The following is a 27,032-nucleotide window of genomic DNA, read 5'->3' on the forward strand; positions in this document are numbered from 1 at the left end:
TGCTTCCCTTTCACGTCCCTCGATTCTTATAACTGCATTCTAGTTCTTGTACAAACTGTAAATAGCCTTTTGCTCCCTGTATTTGACCCCTGTCACCTTCAGAATTTGAAAGAGAGTATTCCATTCAACACTGTTAAAAGCTTTCTCTAAGTCTACAAATGCTAGAAATGTAGGTTTGCCTTTCCTTAACCTATCTTCTAAGGTAAGTCGTAGGGTCAGTATTGCCTCACGTGTTCCAACATTTCTACGGAATCCGAACTGTTCTTCCCCAAGGTTGGTTTCTACCAGTTTTTCCATTCGTCTGTAAAGAATTTGTGTAAGTATTTTGTAGCCGTGACTTATTAAACTGATAGTTCGGTAATTTTCACACCTGTCAACACCTGCTTTCTTTGGGATTGGAATTATTATATTCTGTCTCATACATCTTGCTCACCAGATGGTAGAGTTTTGTCATAGCTGGCTCTCCCAAGGCTATCAGCAGTTCTAATGGAATATTGTCTACTACCGGGGCATTGTTTCAACTTAGGTCTTTCAGTGCTCTGTCAAACTCTTCACGCTGTATCACATCTTCCATTTCATCTTCACTTACATCCTCTTCCATTTCCATAACATTGCCCAGGAGTACATCGCCCTTGGACAGACCTACTAAATACTCCTTCCACCTTTCTGCTTTCTCTTCTTTACTAAGAACTGGTTTTCCATCTGAGCTCTTGATATTCATACAAGTGGTTCTCTTTTCTCCAAAGGTCTCTTTAAATTTCCTGTAGGCAGTATCTATCTTACCCCTAGTGATATCCCTGCTTAGCCATTTTGCACATCCTGTCGAGCTCATTTTTGTAATGTTTGTATTCCTTTTTGCCTGCTTCATTTACTGCATTTTTATGTTTTCTCCTTTCATCAATTAAATTCAATATCTCTTCCATTACCCAAGGATTTCTACTAGCTCTCGGCTTTTTACCTATTTGATCCTCTGCTGTCTTCACTATTTCATCTCTCAAAGCTACCCATTCTTCTTCTACCGTATTTCTTTCTGCTGTTCCTGTCAATCGTTCCCTAATGCTCTCTCTGAAACTCTCTACACCCACTGGTTCTTTCAGTTTATCCAGGTCTCATCTTGTTAAATTCCCACCTCTTTGCAGTTTCTTCAGTTTTACTCTAGAGTGCATAACCAATAGATTGTGGTCAGAGTCCACATCTGCCCCTGGAAATGTCTTACAATTTAAAATCTGGTTCCTAAATCTCTGTCTTACCATTATATAATCTATCTGAAATCTTCCATGTACACAACCTTCTTTCATGTTTCTTAAACCAAGTGTTAGCTATGATCAAGTTATGCTCTTTGTAAAATTCTACCAAGCAGCATCCTCTTTCATTTCTTATCCACACTCCATATTCATCTACTACTTTTCCTTCTCTTCCTTTTCCTACTATCAAATTCCAGTCCCCTATAACTATAAAATTTTCGTCTCCCTTCACTATCTGAGTAATTCTTTTATCTTGTCATACATTTCTTCAATCTCTTCATCATCTGCGGAGCTAGTTGGCTTATAAACTTGTACTACTGTGGTAGGTGTGGGCTTCATGTCTATCTTGGCTACAATAATGGATTCACTATGCTGTTTGTAGTAGCTGACCCATGCTCCTATTTTTTATTCATTATTAAACCTACTTCTGTATTAAACCTATTTGATTTTGTATTTATAACCCTGTTATCTTGGTGTAATTATAGCAGTGACAGCAACCGACATTGCAAGAGATCAAGAAACCGCTCTTCCACAATCTCGTCAACTTCTAGAACAGGTCAATACCCCATCTGTTGGTATCACTGCAGAATCAGGGATCATGCGTGCAGATGTATCATGCCTTGCCAGCGGCAATCAGACATGAGTGTATCATTCAATAACTGAGCATAATCACTGCGGCTATTTATGTGTGATTGGAACTCAGGTCAGAAATATATGGTAAATACTGGATCAGACTTATTTACATTTCTTCAAACCCTATTACATGGCAGCCAACCATCAATCTTGTTCTGCCTTACTGCAGCAAACAACTCCTCTATACAGACGTACAGTATGTAGTGAACTGAATTAGACCTGGGACTGCGTCATGTTTTTGCGTGGGATATCACAATCATAGATATGACTTAGCCTATCATGGAAGCCCATTTCTTAGCACACAATCACCTGCTTCCTAAGGTGATGAATGCAAAACTCATCGACAATGTCACAGGCCTGACAGCTTCGGGATTCCATTGTAGTGAGGCAGTGTGTACGGCCAAGATCATGCAAACAGCCAGTGGTGAGAATGAAGACCTACTGCAACAATTTCTAGCCTTGACGCGACCACTTGGAGCACCGAAAGAGGTACGTCACAACACAGTACACCTTATTAAAACTACTGATGGATTACCCGTCTCATGTAGACCTAGATGTCTAGCTCCCAACGCCAGAGCGGCTGTGAAGGCAGATTTTAGCACAATGCTTAAGGAAGGAATTATTCATATATCCTGTAGCCCATAGTCGTCTACCTAGCACCTTGTGCCAAAGACAGGAGGCACAATGTGTCCATGTGGGGAATACTGCGCACTCAACTTTCGAACAGTGCCAGACTGTTACCCAGTGCCTTTATTATGAGATTATAATTACGCATCATGTGGTGCAACCATATTCTGTGTTCTTCAATGTGCAAATGTGTTTACTCTGATCCCAGTGGTGGACACAGATGTATTGAAGACAGCTCCCCCCCCCCCCCCTCCTCCATCTGGGTTATTTGCAAGTTGCAAGCCTTTTCATGAAATTTGGCCTATTGAATGCTGCACAATCATGGCAATGATTCATCAATTCTGTACAGCAAAATCTTCTTTTCTGTTTCAAGCACGTGGATGATATTCTTGTCTTTTCACCCACTGCAGAACAGCACAAACAGCACAGTTTTCAAGCATTTAAATAATTATGGTGGAGTGCTGAACACTTCTAAGTGCGTATATGGTCAGTCACAAGTCAACTCTCTACAGCACCAGATTTCCTCTAAGGCCTCACTACCATTACCATGAAAAGTGGAAGACATTTTACAAACTGCTCTACCAAATACTGCTACAGAAATGCGCCACTTTGTTAGCATGTTCAACTTTTACTGTTGACATCTGCCATGTTTGACCAAGCTACAAATACCGCTGACTGCAGTACACGCTAATCCGAAAAAGTCAAGGGTAACTCACTGATTCAGTGGACAGAAACCATGAGCTCTGCCTTCCGAGCAGCAGAATAAAGCACAGTGGCTGCAGCATTTCTCATTCATCCTGAATCAGATGCAACCCTCGCACTAGATTGTTCACACAAGCCAAATAGCAATTGATGTGATGCTGCAAGAGTTCCATGATGGCACATGGCAGTCACTAGTTTCTTTAACTTCACAAGCTGTCTCCTTCACAGCAAAAGTGGAATGTATATGATAGAGAACTTCTCATTATCTACGAAGATATCAAGTACTTTCACCCGCAACTGGAAGCCAGAGAGTTTACTATTTGTACAGATCACAAACCACTCACTCACACACTCCAGCAACACAACAACAACTGCTCACCTTGCTAGCATAACCAGCAACACAACAACAACTGCTCACCTTGCTAGCATAACCAACTGGTATTTCTCATGCAGTTCTCATCTATGTAGATACTCTGCAAGCCACTGCATGGTGCATGGTGGAGAGTAACCTGTAACACTAATACTCACTTCCTTTCCTTTTCCACTCACAAATACAGCAAGAGAACAACGACTGTCTACACGCCTCCGCATGAGCCATGATTTCTTGGATCTGATCTTTGTGATCATTATGTGCAATGTATGTTGGCAGCAGTTGAATCATTTGGCAGTCAGGTTCAAATGCCAGTTCTCTAAATTCTGTCACAAGAGTTCCTTGAAAAGAAAGTCGCCTTCTCTCCAGGGATTCCCATTTGAGTTCCCAAAGCATCTCCATAAATCTTACATGTTGTTTGAATCTACCTGTAACAAATCTAGCCACCTGCTTCTGAACTGCTTTGATGTCCTCCTTCAATCTAACCTGGTATGGGCCCCCAACACTTGGGCAGTATTCAAGAATAGATCACACCAGCGTCCTATATGTGGTCTCCATTACAGGTGAACCACACTTTGCTAAAATTCTTCCAATAAACCAAAGCCGACAATTCGTCATCCCTACCATAGTCTTCACATTCACCTTCCATTTCATATCGCTTTGCAGTATTATGCCCAGATATTTAAACAACATCACTGTGTCAAGCAGTACACTACTAATGCTGTACCCAAACATTACAGGTTTATTTTCTTCACTCATCCACATTGACTTATAATTCCCACATTTAGAGCAAGCTGCCATTCATCACACCATCTAGAATTTTTGTCTAAGTTATCTTGCATCTTCCAACTGTCAATCAACTTCAACGTCTTACAATGCGCCACATCATCACCAGCAAACAACCAAAGACTGCTGCCCACTCTATCCGCCAAATCATTTATGTATACAGAGAACAATAGTTGTATTATCACACTTCCCTGGGGCAAAGACATCAAACACATTTCAGGAATTGAAAATGTAGTAGCTGATTGTCTTTCTTATATCAACACCATCTTAAGTATCATCGATTTCGCTCAACTTGCTGTAGCACAAGTGTCTGACCAAAAACTCCAGAACCACCTCAAGGATACTTTGTCAAGCTTGGAATTTCAATTAGTCAGTGTTCCTGGTGCAGTTGTCAAACTGTACTGTGACCTCTCAACCAGAAAACCTCAGCCATCCTCGCCTACTACATTCCTAAGATGAACCTGACATCACAGCAAAGTTCCACCTAGACTCTGGGCTGTAATTCCAAAAGATTGCTGAGAATGAACTCATATGTATGTCAAGTACCAACTAAGCAAAGTGTCCCGCCATGTCCACGCAGTAGTAGGGGACTTTCCTGACACAACTACACAATTTGCTCATGTACATGTCGACACAGCAGGCCTATTATCTCTGTTGAATGGACAACAGTAACTATGATAGAACATTTTACTCGCTAGATGAAAGCAGTGTCTGTTGATAAGATCTTCGCAGAAACCTCAGCCTCCACTTTCGTTTCAAGTTGGAATTCTCAATTTGGTTTCCTGCTACACGTCACAATACACTGTGGTCACAAGTTGGAATGTGACCTGTTTTAAAGCTCAATAAATTCTGTGGAATTGTTCACCACAAAACCAGAAGATACAGTATGATAGAATGCTGGCACCATTCTCTACAGGCAGCACTCATGTGCCAAGAAGCAAATTGAACCACAGCTCTTCCAATGATTTTAGTTAGTTTATGGAGCACCCAACCCCAAATTTACTTTTAAGAACATTATTTACATTTTCTTCTGTTTCTGTACATATGTTTGGATTGATCACAACACTAGTGTCATGCACAAAAAGAACTAATTTTGCTTCCTGTACATTAGATGGAAGGTATTTCACAATATGGTAAACAATAGTGGACCTAATATTGTGCCTCTTCTAGTCAGGAAAATCACCACTGCCTACCTTGATTGAATTGTTAAGCACAACTTTCTGCATTCTTTTGGTTAAATCTGATAATATCCACTGGTTGGCTACACCACTTATTTCATAAATCTGTTTATCTGGGAGAATATTGTGATTCACATACTCAAATGCCTTAGATAGGTCACGGAAAATACCAACAAGTGCTATTTTATTATTTAATGCTTGTAAAATTTGGTTAGCGAATATAGAAACGGCATTCACAATTGAGCAGCTCTTCTGAAATCCAATCTGTGATTTTCTGAGGATATTATTCTTGCTCAAGTAGGATATTATTCTAGAATACACCACCTCCTCAAAAATTTTAGCAAATGATGTCAGTAGTGAGACAGACTGGTAGTTACTGACAACTCCCCTATCACCTTTGATAGGGGTATACGAGGGTCACTCCAAAAGAAATGCACACTATTTTTGTAAAAATACAGTTTTCATTCTGCATGCGTGAAAGTTTTACAGTGTGTAGATACATCCTTCCCACTTGTTTTCAAACTTAGTTCAACCTGTTCCCATGAGTGGCGCTGTCACCGTGTGTCTTCAAGATGGCTGCTACACTTGACGTTCGTCAGAAGCAACGTGCTGTCATAGAATTCCTGTGCTGTGAAAACGAGACAGTGGGAAACATCCACAAGAGGTTGAAAAAGGTGTATTGAGATGCTGCTGTTGATCGCAGTACAGTTAGTTGGTGGGCAAGCAGGTTACGTGATGAAAGCAGGCACGGCAATATTGAGGATTGTCCTCGCAGTGCCAGGCCTCATACTGCACACACTCCAGACAATGTGCAGACAGTTAACGAATTGGTGACTGCTGACAGATGCATCACAGTGAACGAATTGTCACACTACATTGGGACAGGGGAAGGAAGTGTTTGCAGAATACTGAAAGTGTTGGCGTTAAAAAAGGTTTGTGCCAAGTGGGTTCCCAGGATGTTGACAGTGGCTCACAAAGAAACAAGAAAAACAGTATACAGTGAACTTCTGGAACAGTACGAGAATGGTGGAGATGAATTTCTTGGAAGAATTGTGACAGGTGATGAAACATGGCTCCCTCATTTTTCACCAGAGACGAAGAGGCAATGAATGGAGTGGCATCATACAAATTCACCCAAGAAAAAAAATTCAAAACCATACCTTCTGCTGGAAAAGTTATGGCTACGGTGTTTTTCGATTCTGAAGGACTCTTGCTTGTGGACATCATGCCAAGTGGAACCACCATAAATTCTGATGCATATGTGACGACACTGAAGAAACTTCAGGCTTGACTGAGTCGTGTTCGACCACATCGGCAAAAGCAGGACGTTTTGCTGTTGCATGACAATGCACGGCCACATGTCAGTCAAAAAACCATGGATGCGATCACACAACTCAGATGGACAACACTGAAACACCCGCCTTACAGTCCTGACCTGGCTCCATGTGACCATCATCTCTTTGGGAAACTGAAAGACTCTCTTTATGGAATAAAGTTTGAAGATGATGACTCCCTTGTGCGTGCTGCCAAACAGTGGCTCCAACAAGTTGGTCCAGAATTTTACTGTGCGGGTATACAGGCTCTGGTTCCAAGGTGGCATAAGGCAGTTGAGATGTATGGAAATTATGTGGAGAAATGAAAATATTGTTCCTAAAGGATGTATCTACACACTGTAAAACTTTCAAACACGTAGAATAAGAGATGGATTTAAAAAAAATAGTGTGCATTTCTATTAGAGTGACCCTCATATTTCAATCTCTCTGGAAAAGTGACCTGAGTTAGTGATGCATTTCAGAAAAGATAGTGCTTATTATGTGGGAACAAGTCTCTAGTATTCTGTTGGAAACACCAACAAATCCAGATAAACTTTTACTTCTAACAAAATGTATAAATTTAGAAGGAGAAATGGATGAGACATCCATGCAATGAATTTACGTGAGTTGTTTTTTTGATTTTTCTCTTTCACTGTTGTCTGTGTTTTCTACTACATTTAAGAAAGGATTATTAAATATACTGGTGACTGATAATCTACCCTCCTTCCATTTAATTCAATAGTGGTGTTACCCAGTTCTGTGCTCCACTGTCCTGTCTCTCATTTCACTACATTCTGTACAGACTTAAGTCTATTGCAATAATTACTGATTTCTGACACAATGTGTATGTTCCTTGATTTTTTAATTACTTTTCTTGACAATTTTAAGGAGCTTCTGTAGTGAGTAACTATTGCAAGGTATTTATTTGTTCTTGCCAACAGATACTTTTCCTAGCAAATCCATGTTTTAATGTCCTTTCTGATCAACTTATTGAAAAGCTATTTTCAAAAAATGATACTAATTTATCAAGGAATAGGTTAAATTTTATGTCAGCATTTGGCGCATTATAAATTTCATCTTAGGTCATCTCTTGTAAACTACCCTAAAATTTGTTTTCCTGGAGCTGTTAATTATCTAACTTATTACCGTTCAAGAGTATCTATACTGTAAGGCACTGTCTTATTTAACCTATGGTGTGGGATTCTGTATCTTGAAGAAAAATATCTGTAGGGCATATTTTCTGCATGACACTACTTCAAAGTCAGTCCTCCACAGTTGTAAAAGAACAAAGTAGGTTCACAAAAATAAACAATTAATAGTAGCTTCAGTCAGATGAAAAAAGCTGACTCAAGAAATCGGTAAAAGTTCTTTTTGGTTCATACTTGTATTTTACGTATTTCTTGTGAGCTACAAAGAGTGTGGTGGCCCAAACAACAGAGCTAAATGAGCATCAAAACTTTACTTTGCTTGTTACCCCTGAAACAATGGTTTGCTGCTGTGGAGTAAGACATACATATAACTGACACTACAGTACACATTATGACAAGCAATAATATTTAAAGTACAAAACCATCTGAAATCCACAGCAAAAATTGCTTTTTCTGAAATGTAAATATCGGGAAACTTAATTATTAGGAATCAATAACACAAGTTAACATATTTTGAGACTTGCAATAAAGACAACACTTTTTGTTTGTGTCAGTAGTTCAATTTACCAAAATATTTGTTGTGACTCGTCGATGATTCAAAGCGCCGCCGCGCAATTACACGCGCCCTCTACGTGTGGCGCTGTCTGCCAGCCATGCAGCAGCTGCGCCACCTAAGCGGCCAGCCGAGCAGTGGCCGTTAGACTGGGACTCAGTGCTCATTCGAATGTTAACGTGTGCACATGTCTTGCTTGTCAACTTACTCTGTGACTTATATGTGTTGTGTCGTTCTGAATATATGTGTTCAACTTGACATTATAACAATTGGCGACGAGGATGGGATTTTTCCTTTTCACCGTTTACCCGCAGGTTTCCATGGCTACTGTTGAGCAACTATTGCAAAGTCTCCTTGAACAGCAAACGCTTCTAATGGCGGCGATTCGCGATTTCGTCACGGCATCAAATGCGGGGCGTTTCTCGTTGTTGGCTATACCTCCTTTTCCTCCTTACGTCGAGACGGCGGAAGACTGGTCTGATTATGAAAAACGTCTTCGACAGCACGTCTCGGCATTTCATGTCACGGACGAACAACCATGTAAGTCTCTGTTCCTTTCCTCGATTTCACCTCAAATGTATCGGTTGTTGTCGCAATTGGCTCCTTTGAAGGATCCGGCGTCTTTGTCCTTTGCTGAAATGTGCTCACTTCTGTCTGTCTATTTTCAAAAGCAAACACATGTGGTAGCCTCTCGTGTTGCCTTTTATCGTCAAAAACAGCCGCATCAATCCTATCGCGCTTGGGCTGATGAACTTCACGGCCTCAGTCGAAAGTGTCAATTTGTTACTGATGTTCACAAAGAATCCTATACCGATTCCATGGTACGGGATGCTATTATCCGGTCGGCGCCCAACAAAGAAGTTCGGCAACGTGCCCTTCAGTTGGCAAATCCGACTCTAGATGAAGTTCTCTCCATTGCACAGTCTATTGAAATTTCTCGCGCCGCTGGGGCGCAAATAGAGGCGTGGGGTGATGTCAGGGAAATACAACCTCTGTGCACTGTTGACGACGCGTGCAGCGCGTCCCCGCTGGCCGACGTGGCCGCAAGGCGCTCCCACGCGCAGCCTCAGCCTAACCGTAAACAACCCGCTAAAAAACTGCAGCAAAACCCCCAGCAACTTCCTTCATGTCCGCGGTGTTTTACGAAACATTCACCCGAGGATTGTCCCCAACGTTGGGCTGTGTGTCACAATTGCAAAAAGAAAGGTTGTGTGTCTTCCGTTTGCAAATCCGACCGCATACATGATGATCATGAACATGACGCTGATTCTGATTCTGTGTTGTCTGTCAATTGCACTTCATCCCTTTCAGGGAAGTTATTCCTCAATGTCCAAATCCTTGGTCGAGATGTTCGCATGCAGGTGGATACCGGTTCTGTTTACACTATAATTAATTCTCAGACGTATCTTCAATTGGGTTCTCCACTCCTGTCACCTGTCACTCGGCAATTACGGACGTACAATAAGCAGAAGATTTCTCTCTTGGGACAATTTAATGCTGAGGTATCTTACAAATCTGTCGTTCACACTGTTCCCATATTTGTGGTCGACCAGAGTAACGCAGAGAATCTTTTTGGTTTCGATGCCTTTCGTGTTTTTGGGTTCTCCATAGATGACTCTGTCAATATTGTCTCTAATGCTATTCCTTATGCTCAATTCGATTCCTTGTCGACGACATTTTCGTCCCTTTTTTCTCCTGGGTTAGGCCATGCAAACAACTTTGTAGCTCATATCATGCTCAAACCCACTGCTCGGCCTAAGTTTTTTCGGGCTCAGCCCATTCCTGTGGCCCTTCGTGATTGGGTAAAACGGGAGCTGGATCGTCTCACTACTTCACGGGTCTTGCTTCCTGTCACTTCCAGTGAGTGGTCCTCTCCTGTCATTGTTGTTGCTAAGCCAAATGGTGATATTCATCTCTGTGGCGATTTCAAAGCGACTGTAAATGCTCAATGCCTCATCGACGCTTACCCTATGCCCCGACCTGAAGAACTGTTCACTAAACTTGCTGGAGGCCAGTATTTTTCTAAAATTGACCTGTCGGAAGCTTATCATCAACTTCCTCTCGACGCTGCTTCCCAGCAGTTTCTGGTCCTTAACACGCCTTTCGGCCTCTATCAATACCAACGCTTGCCTTTCGGGGTTGCTAGCGCCCCTGCTCTCTTTCAGCGATTCTTGGAACAATTATTGCTCCCCGTCCCTGGGTGTATCAATTACATGGACGACATTGTTGTCACTGGCTCCACCACTGAAGAACATCTTCAAAATCTCTGCACACTTTTTCATGTCTTACAGACTGCCAGTCTTACGTGTAATCTTCAGAAATCACAATTTTTTCAGGCACCTATCACGTACTTGGGGTTTCAACTTTCTCGGGATGGTATTCGTCCGCTTCAGCAAACTGTCGCTGCGATCGATGCCCTTCCTCACCCTACATCTGTTAAGGAACTGCAGGCCTTCTTGGAGAAAATAGCATACTATCACAAGTTTTTACCGTCTGCGGCTTCGGTGGTTCAGCCGTTGCATTGCCTGTTGCATAAAAACGTGCCTTTTCACTGGTCCGCGTCATGCGATGCAGCTTTCCAGAAATTGAAGACAATGCTGAAACAGGCCCCGTGCCTGGCTACTTATCGACCTAGCCAACATCTTGTTCTTGCCACAGATGCCTCTCAATACGGGGTTGGTGCAGTCCTTGAGCACCGTTTTTCTGACGGTTCGGAACAACCCATCGGTTATGCCTCCAAAATGCTCACGGATGCCCAACAAAAGTATTCTCAAATTGAAAAAGAAGCTTTGGCCATTATTTATGCTCTTCATAAGTTTGGTGTTTTTCTCTATGGCTCAAAATTTGATCTTGTTACGGACCACAAACCACTTGTTTCCTTGTTTCATCCATCAATGTCACTTCCTGACAAGGCTACACACCGCCTCCAGCGTTGGGCTCTTTACTTGTCTCATTTCAATTATGAGATTCATTTCCGGCCAACGGCTCAACATGCAAATGTTGATGCTCTGTCTCGCCTTCCCATGGGATCTGGCATTCGATAGGGATGAACTTTTGTGTTTCCACTTGGATGTTGCCGAGCAGCGGGTTGTGGACGGGTTCCCCATCACTGGGGACAGGCTTGCGGCTGCTACGGGTTCTGACCCTACCCTCTCCCGGGTTTTACGCTGTATTCAGAAGGGTTGGCCAGATCGCCCGTCCGCTAAGACTTCTGATCCGTTGCGGAACTACTACGATTTGCGCTACCGCCTCATGGCTAGGGATGGTGTTATCCTCCTTTCCACTGACAATGCTTCGCCGTGTGTTGTGGTACCTGCATCTTTGCGTGCTTCGGTCTTGCGCCTCCTTCACCAAGGGCACTGGGGTGTGTCTCGCACAAAATCTCTGGTGCGCTGTCATGTGTACTGGCCTGGCATCAACTCTGAAATAGCACACATGGTCGCCGCCTCTGGCCCTTGTGCGTCACAGGCCGCTGCCCCGAAGTCATCTTTGTCACCGTGGCCTTCGCCTCAGAAGCCCTGGGAGCGCATTCATGCTGACTTTGAAGGACCCTTTTTAGGTACTTATTGGCTCCTTGTAATTGACGCCTACTCTAACTTTCCTTTCATTGTCCGTTGCACGTCGCCTACCACCGCGGCAACCACAAGTGCTCTCACCCGCGTTTTTTCTTTTTGAAGGCCTCCCCTCTACTCTTGTTACTGATAATGGTCCGCAATTTGCCTCTTCCGAATTTGCAGATTTTTGTGCTCGTCACGGCGTTATGCATGTCACGGCCCCGCCGTTCCATCCACAATCAAACGGTGAGGCTGAACGACTGGTCCGCACATTTAAGGCTCAGATGCGGAAACTTCTGACTTCTTCTGCTGCTGATGAGGCGCTTCTCCAGTTCCTGGCGTCTTACCGTTTCACCCCCATGGGCGACCACAGCATGGCTGAGCTCTTACATGGCCGACAGCCCCGCACGCTACTTCATCTTCTGCGGCCTCCCACCTCACGGCCGCGGGTGTCTTCACTTGGCTGGTTCACCGCCGACGACCTCGTCTGGGTACGGGGATATGGCAGGCGGCCAAAATGGAGCCCGGGCCGCATCTTACGACACCGTGGCAGACGCCTGTATGAAATCCAGACGGACACGGGTGTTGCAGTGCATCATTCGTCCCAGCTTCGGCCTCGTGTGCCGGCAACGCCTGTTCCAAATGCCGCTACACCACCTTCGGCTCTACCTGACGCTCGGGATCTTGCCATCTCTCAATACTCACAATGCAGCCCTCTCACCGTCATTGCGATGCCAGCACAAGAACGGATGCCACCAGGAGACGTGCCCATACACAACCGGATGACCATTCTGTCAGAGCCAATCTACTCGCCTCCTCCTCCAACGGACGCAGACACATCGCCCATGTCTCCTGTTATATCAACTGGACTTACCGCAATGGGTAGATTGGTGCATGGGGCCCCAGCAGATTCGACCCCTACGTCTCCTGTCATCTCGACCCGTTATCATCGGGGACACTTCCGTCCGTACGGGAAGCCTCCTCCTCGAGACTTTACGGCGAGTCAAACAACGCCTATGGACGTTAGCCATCTCCAGGACACCTCCATCAGGACCAGTGCAACGTATTCAAAGGGGGGAAAAGTGTTGTGACTCGCCGATGATTCAAAGCGCCGCCGCACAATTACGCACGTCCTCTACGTGTGGCGCTGTCTGCCAGCCATGCAGCAGCTGCGCCACCTAAGCGGCCAGCGGCCGCTAGACTCAGTGCTCATTCGAATGTTAACGTGTGCACATGTCTTGCTTGTCAACTTACTCTGTGACTTATATGTGTTGTGTCGTTCTGAATATGTGTGTTCAACTTGACGTTATAACAATATTTCAAGCAACTATTTCAAAGCAAAACATAGGAAAAGTAGCATTAATTTGTTAGGTATCCAGTTTTGATGGATACTATTTTAAAATTTCAGAAGGAAAGACTTTCCACATATTATAATTACAGATTTTTATTTTTATTTCCACTAATTAACTAACTAACTAACTAACTAACTCACTCACTCACTCACTCACTCACAACAGATACAGTCACAAGCTCTATGCTGATAAATCGGTACTTAGACATTTCACAATTCACTCCCAGTTATCAATTATTCAAATATTTTATTCTCAAACTCCTCCACTTCTTTTCTTGTGGCAGGCCTCAGCACACTTTCAAACTTTAGTATGTGAATAAAAATAAAAACATGACTAAATTAACCAACATACAGGAACAGAAAATGTGAGTTGTACAGCACCAGAACATTTGTGCTACCACTGTAGCTGCCCAGGTAGATGACAAATACCTGCAAATGCTTTACAGTAATTTCACTGTGTAGGCACTACAATTAATAGCCTTATATTGATCTCTCATCAAAAACACACAGTATCTAAGTCATTTTCTTCATTTATGAAATAAGTAACTATTCAAAACTGGGACACACTAATGAGAGTACAAAAACATTTTATTTTAAAGATTAAATTTAAAAAATACAAGAAAAGATATGTCTGATGTAATACAAACCTGAACTATTGTATGGTATGCCTGTGTAGCATTTTGAAACTCCGCACTTGAGACCGGGTTCAAAGCACAGATCACCTACTGAATTTACCAGCAGTTCTGTGATATAAATAGGGCCTCCGCCAGTTTCTGGCGGTATGTATGTAACTCTTGGATCAGGTGGCACACTTGTAATTCCTGTCACCATCATTGTGTGGCTGAAGAGAGATCTCACATGCAACTGCTGTACACACAGCTTGCCCTGAAGGAAAAAAAATACATACACTTATATTGTTGTAAACAATGCATTGTGACACTTCTAATAGGATATGGATATCTTTTCAAAATGTACCTTTTTATTATTTATTTCTAGTTACAGATACTTTAACAACTGTTACTACGGCTTTCGGAGTGGAGTCAAGAAGACAACAATTAACAGACAATATCGTTATTCGTGCCAATCAACACACTGTGTTATCTGAAAAGGGAACAACAGGGAGTAACCCACAACCTCAAAGTTTAGAGTCTAAAACTACAGTTCCGCTTTCCATTGCTAAAACAGGACATGTACTCAAACATCATGGTGTATGAGAAATCACAAGGAAGGAATAGAGAGAAAAGGAAAAGGTGGAACAGGAAGCCAGTAAACAAATGAATGAAAAAAGTGTACAGGGAACAACTTTAAGAAAATAAAAGATTCAGAAACTGAAATACAGAGGACACGGTGGAATTAAATAATGAAGCTGAAAAAGGAACAAGTCAAGGTGATAAATAATGCACAAAGAGAATGAGAAAAAATACGATATAAAGGAAGAGCTATGGTGAAGTTGGCCCAGGAATGCCCTAGCAGTGGAATGTCAGGTCAGTAGTTGGTTGTTATCATCATCTAGACACAACATTTCAGAGGTCCATCTGGCTGCTATCTTCAGGTGAGAATGCTGTTTGCCAATTTCATAGGAAGTGATTCATACCACAGTCATGGCTTGATTATATACTGTGGATGACTTGAGAGTGCATCCACCCTAAATCATCACTGCTGCATCCCCCCAACATAAGGATATTTCTTCTGCTTAGTCCTCAGGAAAACAGACCACCACTTGCTCCACAGAGCAAATGAATTTACTGATGGAAAGGCTCCTCAATACGGGAGCAAAATTTAAGCTTTTCTCCAAAACTGATAATGTGGCGTCATCTAATTCTTTATACATGAGGTTAATCACAGTTCATCGATGGGTGCTGTCATCTGATGTCATGGGTCAAGAACAAAGATGTTGAAATTCTGGAGACTTTCTAGTGATAACAATCCTTTGTGCCCAGTGCCTAAGAGGAACACAGCCCTATTTTGAACAAACTGATGGAATGGTTCTGGGAAGTTGACTATCACTCCCACCATTAAAACTTTTCTGGAAGATTTTGGAGACAGAAGAAGGTTCATGTTTTTAAAACCTACCTGTTTTTGGAGGTATGTCGAGAATAAGTTTATTGTATGGCCACACGGAATAGACACTGTTAACCATTTCCTGGATCATTTTAATTGCCTTCGTCACAGTATCAATTTCACAATGCACACTGAAAGGGATGGAAAGCTCCAATTTCTGCACATACTGGTCTATAGAAAGGATGACAAGGAAGTTACAATGTTTATAACAGCAATGGAAAAAGATGTTTACTCCTCTAGAGTGACAGTGTGTGATAGTGCAATCCAAAAAGGTCAAAAGTTGAACAATAAAAATATATAAAGGGAGCAAACCAGGAAAAACATAAACATTAAACTCAAAAAACAGAGTCTATATAACAGTTCACATTAAATAAACAAGCTCAATAAAATAAAATAAAATTAGTCAAAAAACAGAAAATCCAGGACAGAATAATGACAATATTGCTACAAACCATATAGCGGAGCGGCTGAGTCGGAGACAGGCACAACAAAAAGACTGCTAAACAAGAAAGATTTTGGCCGAAAGCCTTCTTCTGAATTAGACAACATACATACACACATTCACATGGATGCAACCAACACACACATGACCACTGTCTCTGACAGCTGATGCCAGTCAGAAACAGTGTTTGTGTGTGTGTGTGTGTGTGTGTGTGTGTGTGTGTGTGTGTGTGTGTGAGAGAGAGAGAGAGAGAGAGAGGGGGGGGGTTGCAAGAATGTGTGTTTATATTGTCTAATACAGAAGCCTTTTGGCCTTTGGCCAAAAGCTTACTTGTTTATCAGTCTTTCCGTTGTGCCTGTCTGCGACTCAACATATCCACTATATAGTGAGATAGTGAGTAGCAATCTATCTTTTTCATAATATTGCAAACCAAGTATAAGAAAGAATTAACAATTGTGACAACAGAAGGAGTAATAGGCAATCAATAAAATAACAAGAAATGAGCAAACACAGGAAAATGGAAGAATAGGAATTACTTGTCCAGTTTGTGATATGTTTTACACTGGTCAATCAGGCAGTGACATAGCAACTATGCCTGCTGACTACAAACACAGCTGGAGGTTGCAGAATTGTGACTCCACTTTTGCTGAACATGTACTGAGTGAGGGTCACAAATACCAGCCACACAGCTCCGTGTCTTTCACTTAGCAAACAAAGGTCACAAATTCAACCTCTTGGAAGCCCTGGAAATCCACGAAAATCCAACCCATATTCCTGATTTAGTCTTAAATGACTAAACATAGCTCAGCACTTCCCCTCTTCTAAAGTGCACATAATCCTCTCAGTTTTCCATTCCTTCCTATTCTTCTATTTTCCTGTAATTATTTATCAGCTACCTGTTGATGATTGGAGACACAACATCATTGTTGCAGTCTACTGAAACCAGTTCATTGATGTTGGTCACTGATGGAATTGTGTATCCGATTGGAGTTAACCACCTCAGTGTTATTTATGGCATATTGATGGTGTGCGGAATCACCAAAACTGGTAGCCTCATATATGGAAGCATGGCTGTAGGTGCTCCATTTTATTACATAAATGAATGGCTGAAGTCCCTCAAACCTTCAATCAGTAGGATGGATATACAAAATCTTGATAGTTTTGTTAAGGTCTGATGGTGACCTTGTAAGGCAAAAACCAGTTAACTTGAATAAATTTATCCTGCAGAACATAAGCAATAAAGTGCTTTTCATTTATTATTATTATTTTGTTCTACGAAGAAGAAATGGAAGAATCATAATATCCAGGCTCATGATAATTAGCTGAGTCATCAAAATATTATGCACAAAAATGGAACAAACACCACAAGAGGATTGGGATGTGGAGTGGGGGGACTCCTCTCCAAGTAATCATTCAGCCTGTATCAGTTCTTAAGTTTTTGTCATATCAATGAAGAGAGCTAATCAATTGACACAACATCTGGATGCTTTTGTAGATGGCTATACATTCTGCAATAATAAAGTTCTGTACAACAAGCAGATTTTGCAGAAGAGGGTTTTATGTGTGTTGGCAGAGAGAAAGGGGGGAGGGGGGCATACATGCACTCACTTGAACAGCTATTAGCACTGTTGCTAATGAGATTTAAGTGTCAAAAGTCAAAACTCCGAAAATTATTCTGTTAAAATTCCTCCCCACCCCTTACCCATCTGTATTCACGTTCAATCACGCCAGATAACAAGAATATAAAATTGTTGCCATTATCTGGTTAAAATTTGCCATTAAGTTGTCAATAGATTTACACAGTATAAGTCAAAGCAAGAATCAAAACTGATTACTGTCTGATCACTTTCATCTGGGTGAACATGCCACCATGATAATGTCTCTTACCTAATAATCTAGGGAAAAAATTCCAAACTTGACAAAATCTTACAATTCACATTACATTAATCTCTTTATCTGTTTAAAAAATGCTGGCACACCAGCAGGGAAATTAATCTAAAACTAAAGAACAGCCAAGTACATATATCTGGTTATTACCCGCCAAGTTATTCTGATACTCATTAAAATTTCATCATCATCATCATCAAATGATTTTGCATCTCATTATGCCAACATAATCTTTGTCTACCAAAGTGACAAGCTTCCGGTGGTTTTCATTCCATTACAAATCTGAGAACTGCATTTACAGATATCTGAGCTACCTGGGAGCACACTGGATCTACACACTTTTCTCCAACATTCACACCTACAGGGGATAGGCAAAATAATGTGAACAGTGGTAGTAATGGGATGGTTGAGTCTGATGGTCAACAACGCAGATAAGGTACATGTCACACCAGACTGTGCGTGTTCAGTACGGACTAGGCATCAGTGAAGGTTGCTTACAAGTAGTGCACACTTCATATTTGCATTCAGAGTCCAAGGTCGACATGCAATGAAAGACCCAACAGAGTTCCAAAGAAGACAGATTGTGGGGGCCCAATTAGCTGGAGCAGCAGTAACCAAGACAGCCAACTTATCGAATGTTTTAAGAGCAACTGTTTCAACAGTCATGACAGTCTACACCAAACATGGAACGACATAATTGTGTAAATGTAACAGTGGGATGACAGAGATTGTCTTACGCTAACAGGAATTGTGTCAAAACAACACAGAGCTAGGTGGCTAAAGTGACTGCAGAGCTCAACAGCCATCTTCGAGAACCCATGTCTATCTACACTGACCTCAGAGAGCTCCATAAAGCGAATATTCATGGACGAGCTGATATACTGAAACCATTAGTGATGACAAACAACGCAAAGAAGCATAAAACATGGTGTATGGAGCATAAACCCTGGATGGCTGATCAGTGAAAACACATCATATGGTCCTACGAGTCAACGTTTTCGTTATTTCCAACATTGGGCAGGGTTTACATCTGGAAAACACCAAAAGAAGTCTACAATCCTGATTGCTTGATTCCAACAGTCAAGCACGGAGGTGGAAGTGTGATGGTGTGGACAGCCATCTCATGTTATTCTGCTGGTCCCATCATTACTCTCAAATGCTGTGTTACAGCCAACGATTATGTGAACATTTCAGGTGGTCAGGTGCAGCCCATGTTTCAAATGTTGTTACCCAATGTAACGCACACATTCACACAGCCAGGACAGTGCAATCGCACTATAAGGAGCATGCAACTGAACTGCAGTGTCTTCCCTGGCCAGTACGGTCCCCAGACTTGAACATTATCAAATCCTTTTGGGCGATGTTGGAGTGCAGAGTCCCTCATCACTACAGGAGTTAGAAGAGGTTCTGATCAAAGAGTGGCATAACATTCCACTGGAGACTATATACTCATTATATGTCAGTATTTCAAGAAGAACTGCAGCCATATTACAGGAAAATGGGGGTCCAACCCCTAATTAATAAACCATTCCCAAGTAAGTATAGGTGTTCACATCATTTCATATCCCCTGTATAGTATTCAAGATACCTTACAGTCAGTAGCGGAGGGTACTTCTGGTACCAGTATCCAACCCCCATTTCCTGTTCCATTCATGAATGGCATGTGGGATGAATGGTTGCCAGTAAACCAAACACTTGCTCTAATTTCTCACATTTTTCTATTGTGGTCATTAATGAGACTTATGTGGGAGGAAGAAGTATGTTTTCCAACTCTTCCCAGGATGTATGCTCTTGTAATTTCAATAGCGTACCACTGCATGATCCACACCTTTCTTGCAGTGTCTGCCCCTGGAATTTATAGAGCAACTCTGTAATGCTCTCGCACTGACTAAATGATCCTATGATATGTATAATGTGCAGTCTTCATTGGATCTTGTCTATCTCTTCAATCAATCCAACCTGGTACGGGCTGTAGACTAAAGAGCACTAATCAAGAATTGGTTGAACATGTGTTCTGTACATTATTTCTTTCATAGATGAACTGCATTTCCTGACATTCTTCCTATGAATCTCAGCTTAGCATCTGATCTTCCTAATATTTGTTTTATGTGGTTATTCCACTTTAGGACACTTCAGGTGGTTACTCCTAGATATTTTACAGTATTTCCTGTTTCCAGGAACTTGATACCAATAGTATAATTGTGCAGCAGTGGATTTCTTTACCTATTAATGTGCAATATGTTACATTTATTTTTGTTCAGGTCAACTGTCATTCCCTGCATCATTCGCTACCATCTGCAGGTCTTCAAGCAGTTTGCTACAGTCTTCCAGCGTAGTTACCTTCTTAAAGATAACTAGATAACTTCTGACGTTATCCACTAGACCTAGACTAGAATCCACATGTGTGTGTGTGTGTGTGTGTGTGTGTGTGTGTGTGTGTGTGTGTGTGTGTAAAACTCAGTAATAAACCTACCAAACTTTCAAAATGTTCATCAAGGAGATTCACCTTTCATACTTTAAACTCTTTAGTTTTTCCATTTACTCCATTCACCCCTGTGTGTAAGTTGTTCAAATAGCCTCATCATCATCCTTCTTTTGAAAATTGCTAATTCCTCTGATTTATCTTCCTAGCTGTTCAAAATTTTATAAATATTTGAGTTCAAACCATACCAAGGAATATACCCCTATTACTCTTTGGTAAAACAAGTCTGCGTTTCTTAAGTGATTGTGTGACAGTCACTTCCAACTTTGGATTAGGGTTGAATCTTGCTCCACCCTAAATGTTAGCAGGCCATACTTTCTACCATGCTTATAAGTGATTTATGAAAACAGTTATCTGGTAGGGCAAGAATGGCCTACAATGCTGAGAATTCTGAACCAGGAGAGAACAAAAAGCACTGCTGTACCTTGTGGATCTTAGAATGATGTCCTCCATTTGCAAAACAGGTAAATTAAAAAAGATGGTGAGAATGGTTATATACACCTAACTATCTATTAAAAATTTAAGTCACTTAAGTCAGTTAGTTCTCCAAACTCGATATGCGAGCAACTGGTGTGTTGCTGCTGCAGGGTTAGGGAAAGAACAAAGTACTGCAAAACTGTTCATGAATAAGGAACACTGCAATGGACTCCTAACTACGGACGTTATGCTATTGCTGACAACAGCTACAATGTTAACATGCTCCCTTAATGGGTAGTATTTTCCAGCTCAAATCTAAGCAGTGTGAATGTGGCAGCAGATTTCAGGTATGGTCTTTCTAAGATGCCTTTACTGCACAGCTACCTATAGCTGGATCAGATTGTTGAGAATCGTTTGATATCTCCTGGATTTACACTGAGTGGAGCTATGGAGATTCCTGGTTTTCAGTATTCAAACCAGGTGAAGTTTTACCATTTGCCCCATGGATTTTGCTGCACAACTTAGTTCAGCCAACCATTTAGAGCATGTTCATTCCTTTCTTGGTTTCAGTGTACTTAGTAACCAATATCTTCATTCTTTGTGATGCCAATACATAATGACAAATGACATTCCCACTACAACTAGATTACATGCATTGCTGGTGGTGGCATTAAGATTTAAAACACATAAAACTAAATATTATGAGTACTTACACACTAATAAACAATATCTCTAACTGACACCTGGTCCACTTTTAATATCTAACCTGGTCCACTCTCTAATATTTACACTCATACAGAAGCACTACAAACATCCTATAGTTCTTGCATAAAACAATTTGTTAAAATATTAGCAAATACCACGAGGGGCTAATACCCAAAATAATGAGCTAGTCACCCTCTAAATACAGTATATTAAAATCTTCTACCTAAAAACTTAGATAGTATGTCATATGTTAACACAAAATGCTAAATCCTGTATAACATTTGTCTTGTTATCACCTAAAATAAGAAGTAGATTGGTCAACAAGATGGATGCTGTTCTCCTGTCAAAAAGACAAATCATATTCTGTTAAAATTTGATGGCAAGATATTTTTGTAATATAAGCACAACATACTGGTGGATCCTTTTGCACTGGTGGACTCTTTTGCCAAAGAATGAATTCATGTTTCATAATATGATTCCTCACCCAATGTTCATTAAAATTCTTCATTTCACCTCAGTGGCTGGTTGGAGGAATAGCATGGTCAAATCACTGACTTCACTGAATGCAGCTTGTTCCTCTAATTGATGCATGTTCTTCTACAGCAACAGTAAGGTAACTAAGTAATGTCTCCTATACAGGCATCTTTGGCCAATTCATCTGCAGTTTGGTTTCTCTTAATTCCCAGTGCCTTTGTATCCAGCTTTGTATCCAGCATAATTAGCCTTCTTCCCCTGCCCTTTAAGCAAAGAAATGAGCTCTTTGCTGTCTCAAATTTTTTATCTATACACGCAATGGATAGCCTGAACGGCACACACAGAAGTAAAGGAATCTAAGATTTCTTTCCTCCAAAAGTAGGATGAGTCTCCAAAAAAAAAAAAAGAGAGAGAGAGAGAGAGAGAGAGAGAGAGAGAAGAAGAAGAAGAAGAAGCAAAGATAATTTCTCTCACCTGGTGTTTAAGGTTCTGTGTAATGCAGTACTGGATCTGATCATTGCCAGGTGAAGTCTTCCTGGTCTCGGACGAGGCAGAAACCATAATCCAAATGGAAAAGAGCAATTTTAAAACTCTTATTTTTGACCAGAATTTTCCAATTACTTTCTCAGATTTGATTTTCTATAGCACTGATTGAATCAAGATAGTCTGTCATTGTCTGAGCAAAGTCTGTAGGTGTAGTCGAGAGGCACTCCCCATCTGGTAACTTTGTTCAGTAAGTTTGAGGGAGTTGAGAATTACTGTCAGATTACACAAAGTAACATTACATGGAATGTTCACTGTAAACTTTTTGAGTAGCTGCTGTGAGAGGGACAGGAATAAAGTAATCCACATCACTGACATATGGCTACTCTACTTTTGCACTGTCATGGGTGAGGTCATCTCTCCTGCAGCTGCTGTATCACCTGAGCACAGGACTTCCAGTTTGTCTACAATGTCTCTTGTAGACAGAAACATTAGTATCTTTTGTGTTCTAACTGTTTATACTCCTCCACAGCTGTCCTGATACCACTTGAATTTCAGAGTAATATTTGTGCCATTTATCAGCAAAGTTCTGTCATTCTCTTTCCCTTCTACAAGGAAATGACTCCATGTCAGGTGACAGAGACTTGAAAGAACTTGATGTTTCACTTTAAGTACCTCAACTGAATTGCAAAATACTCACCTGGCATAGCAATGACTTTTGGCCTGTTGTTTTGACTCCTTATCCTTAATATTTCATTATTGCTTCAATGCTGTTCTCCCCTTGTTATTTAATAGGGAGGATTTAACCCAGATGGTTTTTTCTTTGGTTGTCTCCTTTCCATACACATTAGTACTTCAGAATTCTGAAACTTGGCTGGGGTCATTCCAAAAATAATGCCTTTTCTTTTGTGTTGATTTTCAGTGTCCAAGTCAGATTAGTTTAGTGTAGTACTAATGTTTTAATCTTCCTCTTATGGCCTGTTGATTTCATTGTCCTGAACAAATAGCAGCTGCAGGAGAGCTTTCCAGATTGGCGTCCAATATCGAGATGCATTGTGGGCTGTACATGAAGATACACCGATGGGAAAAAAATCACAACACTAAAAAATAATTAATGTAGAGTAATTAAATTTCAGGAATATGTTTGTCTAGGTAAAATAATTAAGTAATCAACATTGCAAGATGACAGGTTAATGTAAGCAAGAGATATGCCAATGCAAATGTGAAATGCTGGCACATTAATAACCAGTGTAACTGCCAGAATGTTGACTGCAAACATACAAACATGCATGCATTGTGTTGCACTGGTGCCATACGTCAGTTTGTGGGGTAGAGTTCCACACCTGTTGACTTGCCCAGTCAATACAGGGACATTTAATGTGTTTGTAGACGACACTGAAGTTGTCATTTGATGATGTCCCATATGTGCTCTTCAAGCAGGCCAAGGCAACGACAGTGGTATATGCATGAGTGTTATCCTGTTGGACAACACTCCCTGGAATGCTGTTCATGAATGGAAGCATAACAGGTGAAATCACAAGACTGAAAAACAAATTTGTAGTCAGGGTATGTGGGATAACCACAAGAGTGCTCCTGCTGTCATATGAAATCACACACCATATAACAACTCCAGGTGTACGTCCATTGTGTCTAGCATGTAGACAGGTTGGTTGCAGGTCCTCAACTTGCCTACTTCTACCCAATTCATAGTCATCACTGGTACTGAGGCAGAACCAACATTCATCAGAATGACAAGAGACCTCAACCCAGCCCTCCAACGAGCTCTTGATTGACACCAATGAAGTTGCAAACGGCCCTGAGCTGTCCCTGGAGTAACCAATTCGTAATAGTTAGTTGTGTCACTGTGGTACCAACTGCTGCTCAAATTCTTGCTGCACATGCAGTATGATGCACCAGAGCCATACACTGAACAAGATGGTCTTCCCTCTAAGTGATGCATAGTGGCCATCTGAAGCCCTGTCTTCTTGCATCTGTACATTGTCATGACCACCGCTGCCAGCAATTGTGGTAAGTGGCTACACTCCTGCCAAGTCTTTCTGCAAATCACATAAGGAACATCCAGCTTCTCACAGCCCTATTACACGATCTCATTCAAAATTATTGAGGTGTTGATAATGGTGTCTTTGTTGCCTAACATCAATTCACCAGTCCAATCTCAAAGGAAACTAACACTCATACCATTACAGCACATATTTAAAGCAAACCTGATTTGCATCTTTGCAGTGGTGCTACTAGCACCATTCTTATGCAACTGGCATGAAATTTGAACACAGACCATCTTTCAGATGTAAAAACACACCTACCAACTTTCATTTATGTCCCAAAACTCCTTGGTGTTAACGATTTTTTTTTCCCATCATTGTATTTAACTGCCAGACTACTATTTGGGCATATGGCCCACCATAAGTTTCATATATTAAGTACTTCTATATCAAATTAAGTGTGTGTTGAACATGAAATCTTTATCATGTTAAAATTAATTTGGATCTCTGTGGTACACTCATTACTGAGTGTTCATGTTACAACTAATACACTTCTTGGTTGGCCTGGCCACTACTATCACCGGATGAAAAGAAGTTTTCATCGTAAAGGTTTCATACTTGACACACACACAAATCAGTTGATACACACGATATATGCCACTGATACATGTCCGAATACTAGTCTCGCCATATTGAACTCATTGCCAAGTTCGGGTGACGGTGCTACCACAGCTAGTTCGGGTTTTTATGGGTGGTATTTAAACTCTTGTTCACAGTTAGCAAATGTGCATAATGAATGTTGGTGACTACGTGGAGAAATCACAGTATTATTCTGAAATACAGCTCTCTTTAAATGTGTTATTGCACTTTCTGTATATGTTGTTGTTTCCAGGAAAATAAATGGGAAACATATGCATGCCTTCGAGTATAATACGTGCTTAGTCAGTCAGATTTTTCTCCTCTACCAGGAAAACCAGGACTTCACTGATTCTAGTGGATGTGGAACTGAATACCTTACACAGAAGTCATAATCAGAGCAATTAGTTTCTTCAACTTGAGCTACCTTATAATTGTTGCCTTACCTTTAAATCCCAACATAGTGTGCCTAAATTTCTGGCATTTGAAGCACCTCATGGGGTTTCGAATGTACCATAAGCAAAAGTCCAGCTTTTAAGAAATTCACACATTTAAAGGATATTTCAGTAGGTGCTGGTGAATGTACCATATGAACAACAAACATGAAATGCAGTTTTAATGATCCCTACATTAGTGACTAGTTTAATTTAAAGGAATAAATATTAAAAGTTTAGAAACAGGAACCTATTTTGGCACTAACATGTCCATGAATATCTTAAGTATCAGGCAGCTCATGGGAAAATACAAATAGTAATTTAAAATCAATCCTTTCAGTAGGTAGATCCTAAATTGTTTGACCTCCACCTCTTGAATGGCTACATCAGTAGCTCCATCCATATTAAACATACCAATCACCAGCAATACCTCCATTTCAACACCTGCCCCCCATTACATATCAAAAAGTCACTTTCATACAGTTGAGCCACCCACAGTTGTTACCTCTACAGTGGTCAGCAGTCCTTCTCCTAATACATCAAGTCTCACTGAGACCATCACAGACTGAAATTACCCACCCAATCTTGTATAGAAATAGATGTCCCATGTCTTGTCTCTAGTCGCCTGCCATCTCCCATTATCTGGCCACAAAGCAGCACTCCTCTCATGTCTCAGTACCACCCAAAACTGGAGCAAATGAATCACATTCTCCGACAGAGTTTCGATTACCTCTTGTCGTGCCCTGAAATGAGGAATATGCTATCCACTACCCTTCCCAAAGCGGTATTCTGCCACTCACCAAACCTATGCAATATCCTCATTCATCCCTACTCCACTCCTCCCCCGAACCCCTTGCCTCATGGCTCATATACCTGCAATTGACCTAGATGCAAGATCTGTCCCATACATCTTCGCACCACCACCACCACCACCACCACCACCACTACACTACTACCATCATTGCTACCACCACCTGTTCCAGTCTGGTTCCATGTATCTCCTACCCCAACAAAAGCAGAATTACCTGCGAAAGCAGTCAAATGATCTACAAACTAAACTGTAAACACTGTGCTGCTTTCTATGTGGCCATGACAACCAACAACCTGCCTGTCCGCCTGAATGGACACCAACAAGCCATGGCCAAGAGTCAGCTGGACCACCCAGTTGCAGAACACGCTATCCAACACAATGTATTTCTCTTTAATGACTGCTTCACAGTCTGCACCATCTGGATTTTGTCTACCAACACCAGCTTTCCTGAACTGTGCAGGTGGGAACACTCTATGCAATATATCCTATGTTTCCTTAACATCCCTTGCCTCAAGCTTCACTGGTACCTGTCCTCCACTTACTTCTCTCCTTCCCAGCTCCCACTCTTTCATTTCACCAATGCACATATTAGTCCTTTTCCCCTTCTCTATTTCTCTCCTTTTCCGCTCCCCTTCCTTCCCCCTTCCCCACCCCAAATCTCCCGAATGCACCTAGCAGCTCCCTCTGGTCCCAAAGTCCCTGCACACTCCCACAAGCTCTCTCTCTCTCTCTCTCTCT

The 27,032-nt window shown here is 41.4% G+C and overlaps 1 protein-coding gene across 2 annotated transcripts in view; it reads right to left on the reverse strand.

Annotated features, from left to right (window-relative positions):
• LOC126199383 (transmembrane protein 131) overlaps window positions 1-27,032 on the reverse strand; it is a 385,780-nt gene that overhangs the window by 125,366 nt on the left and 233,382 nt on the right. For both annotated transcript variants that reach the window (XM_049936301.1, XM_049936300.1), the window contains exon 15: window positions 14,107-14,344. In XM_049936301.1, the coding sequence (XP_049792258.1) occupies window positions 14,107-14,344 (238 nt within the window). The remainder of the gene's footprint in view (window positions 1-14,106; window positions 14,345-27,032) is intronic.

Source organism: Schistocerca nitens, chromosome 8 (assembly GCF_023898315.1).
Source record: "Schistocerca nitens isolate TAMUIC-IGC-003100 chromosome 8, iqSchNite1.1, whole genome shotgun sequence".
In the NCBI taxonomy this organism is placed as follows: domain Eukaryota; kingdom Metazoa; phylum Arthropoda; class Insecta; order Orthoptera; family Acrididae; genus Schistocerca; species Schistocerca nitens.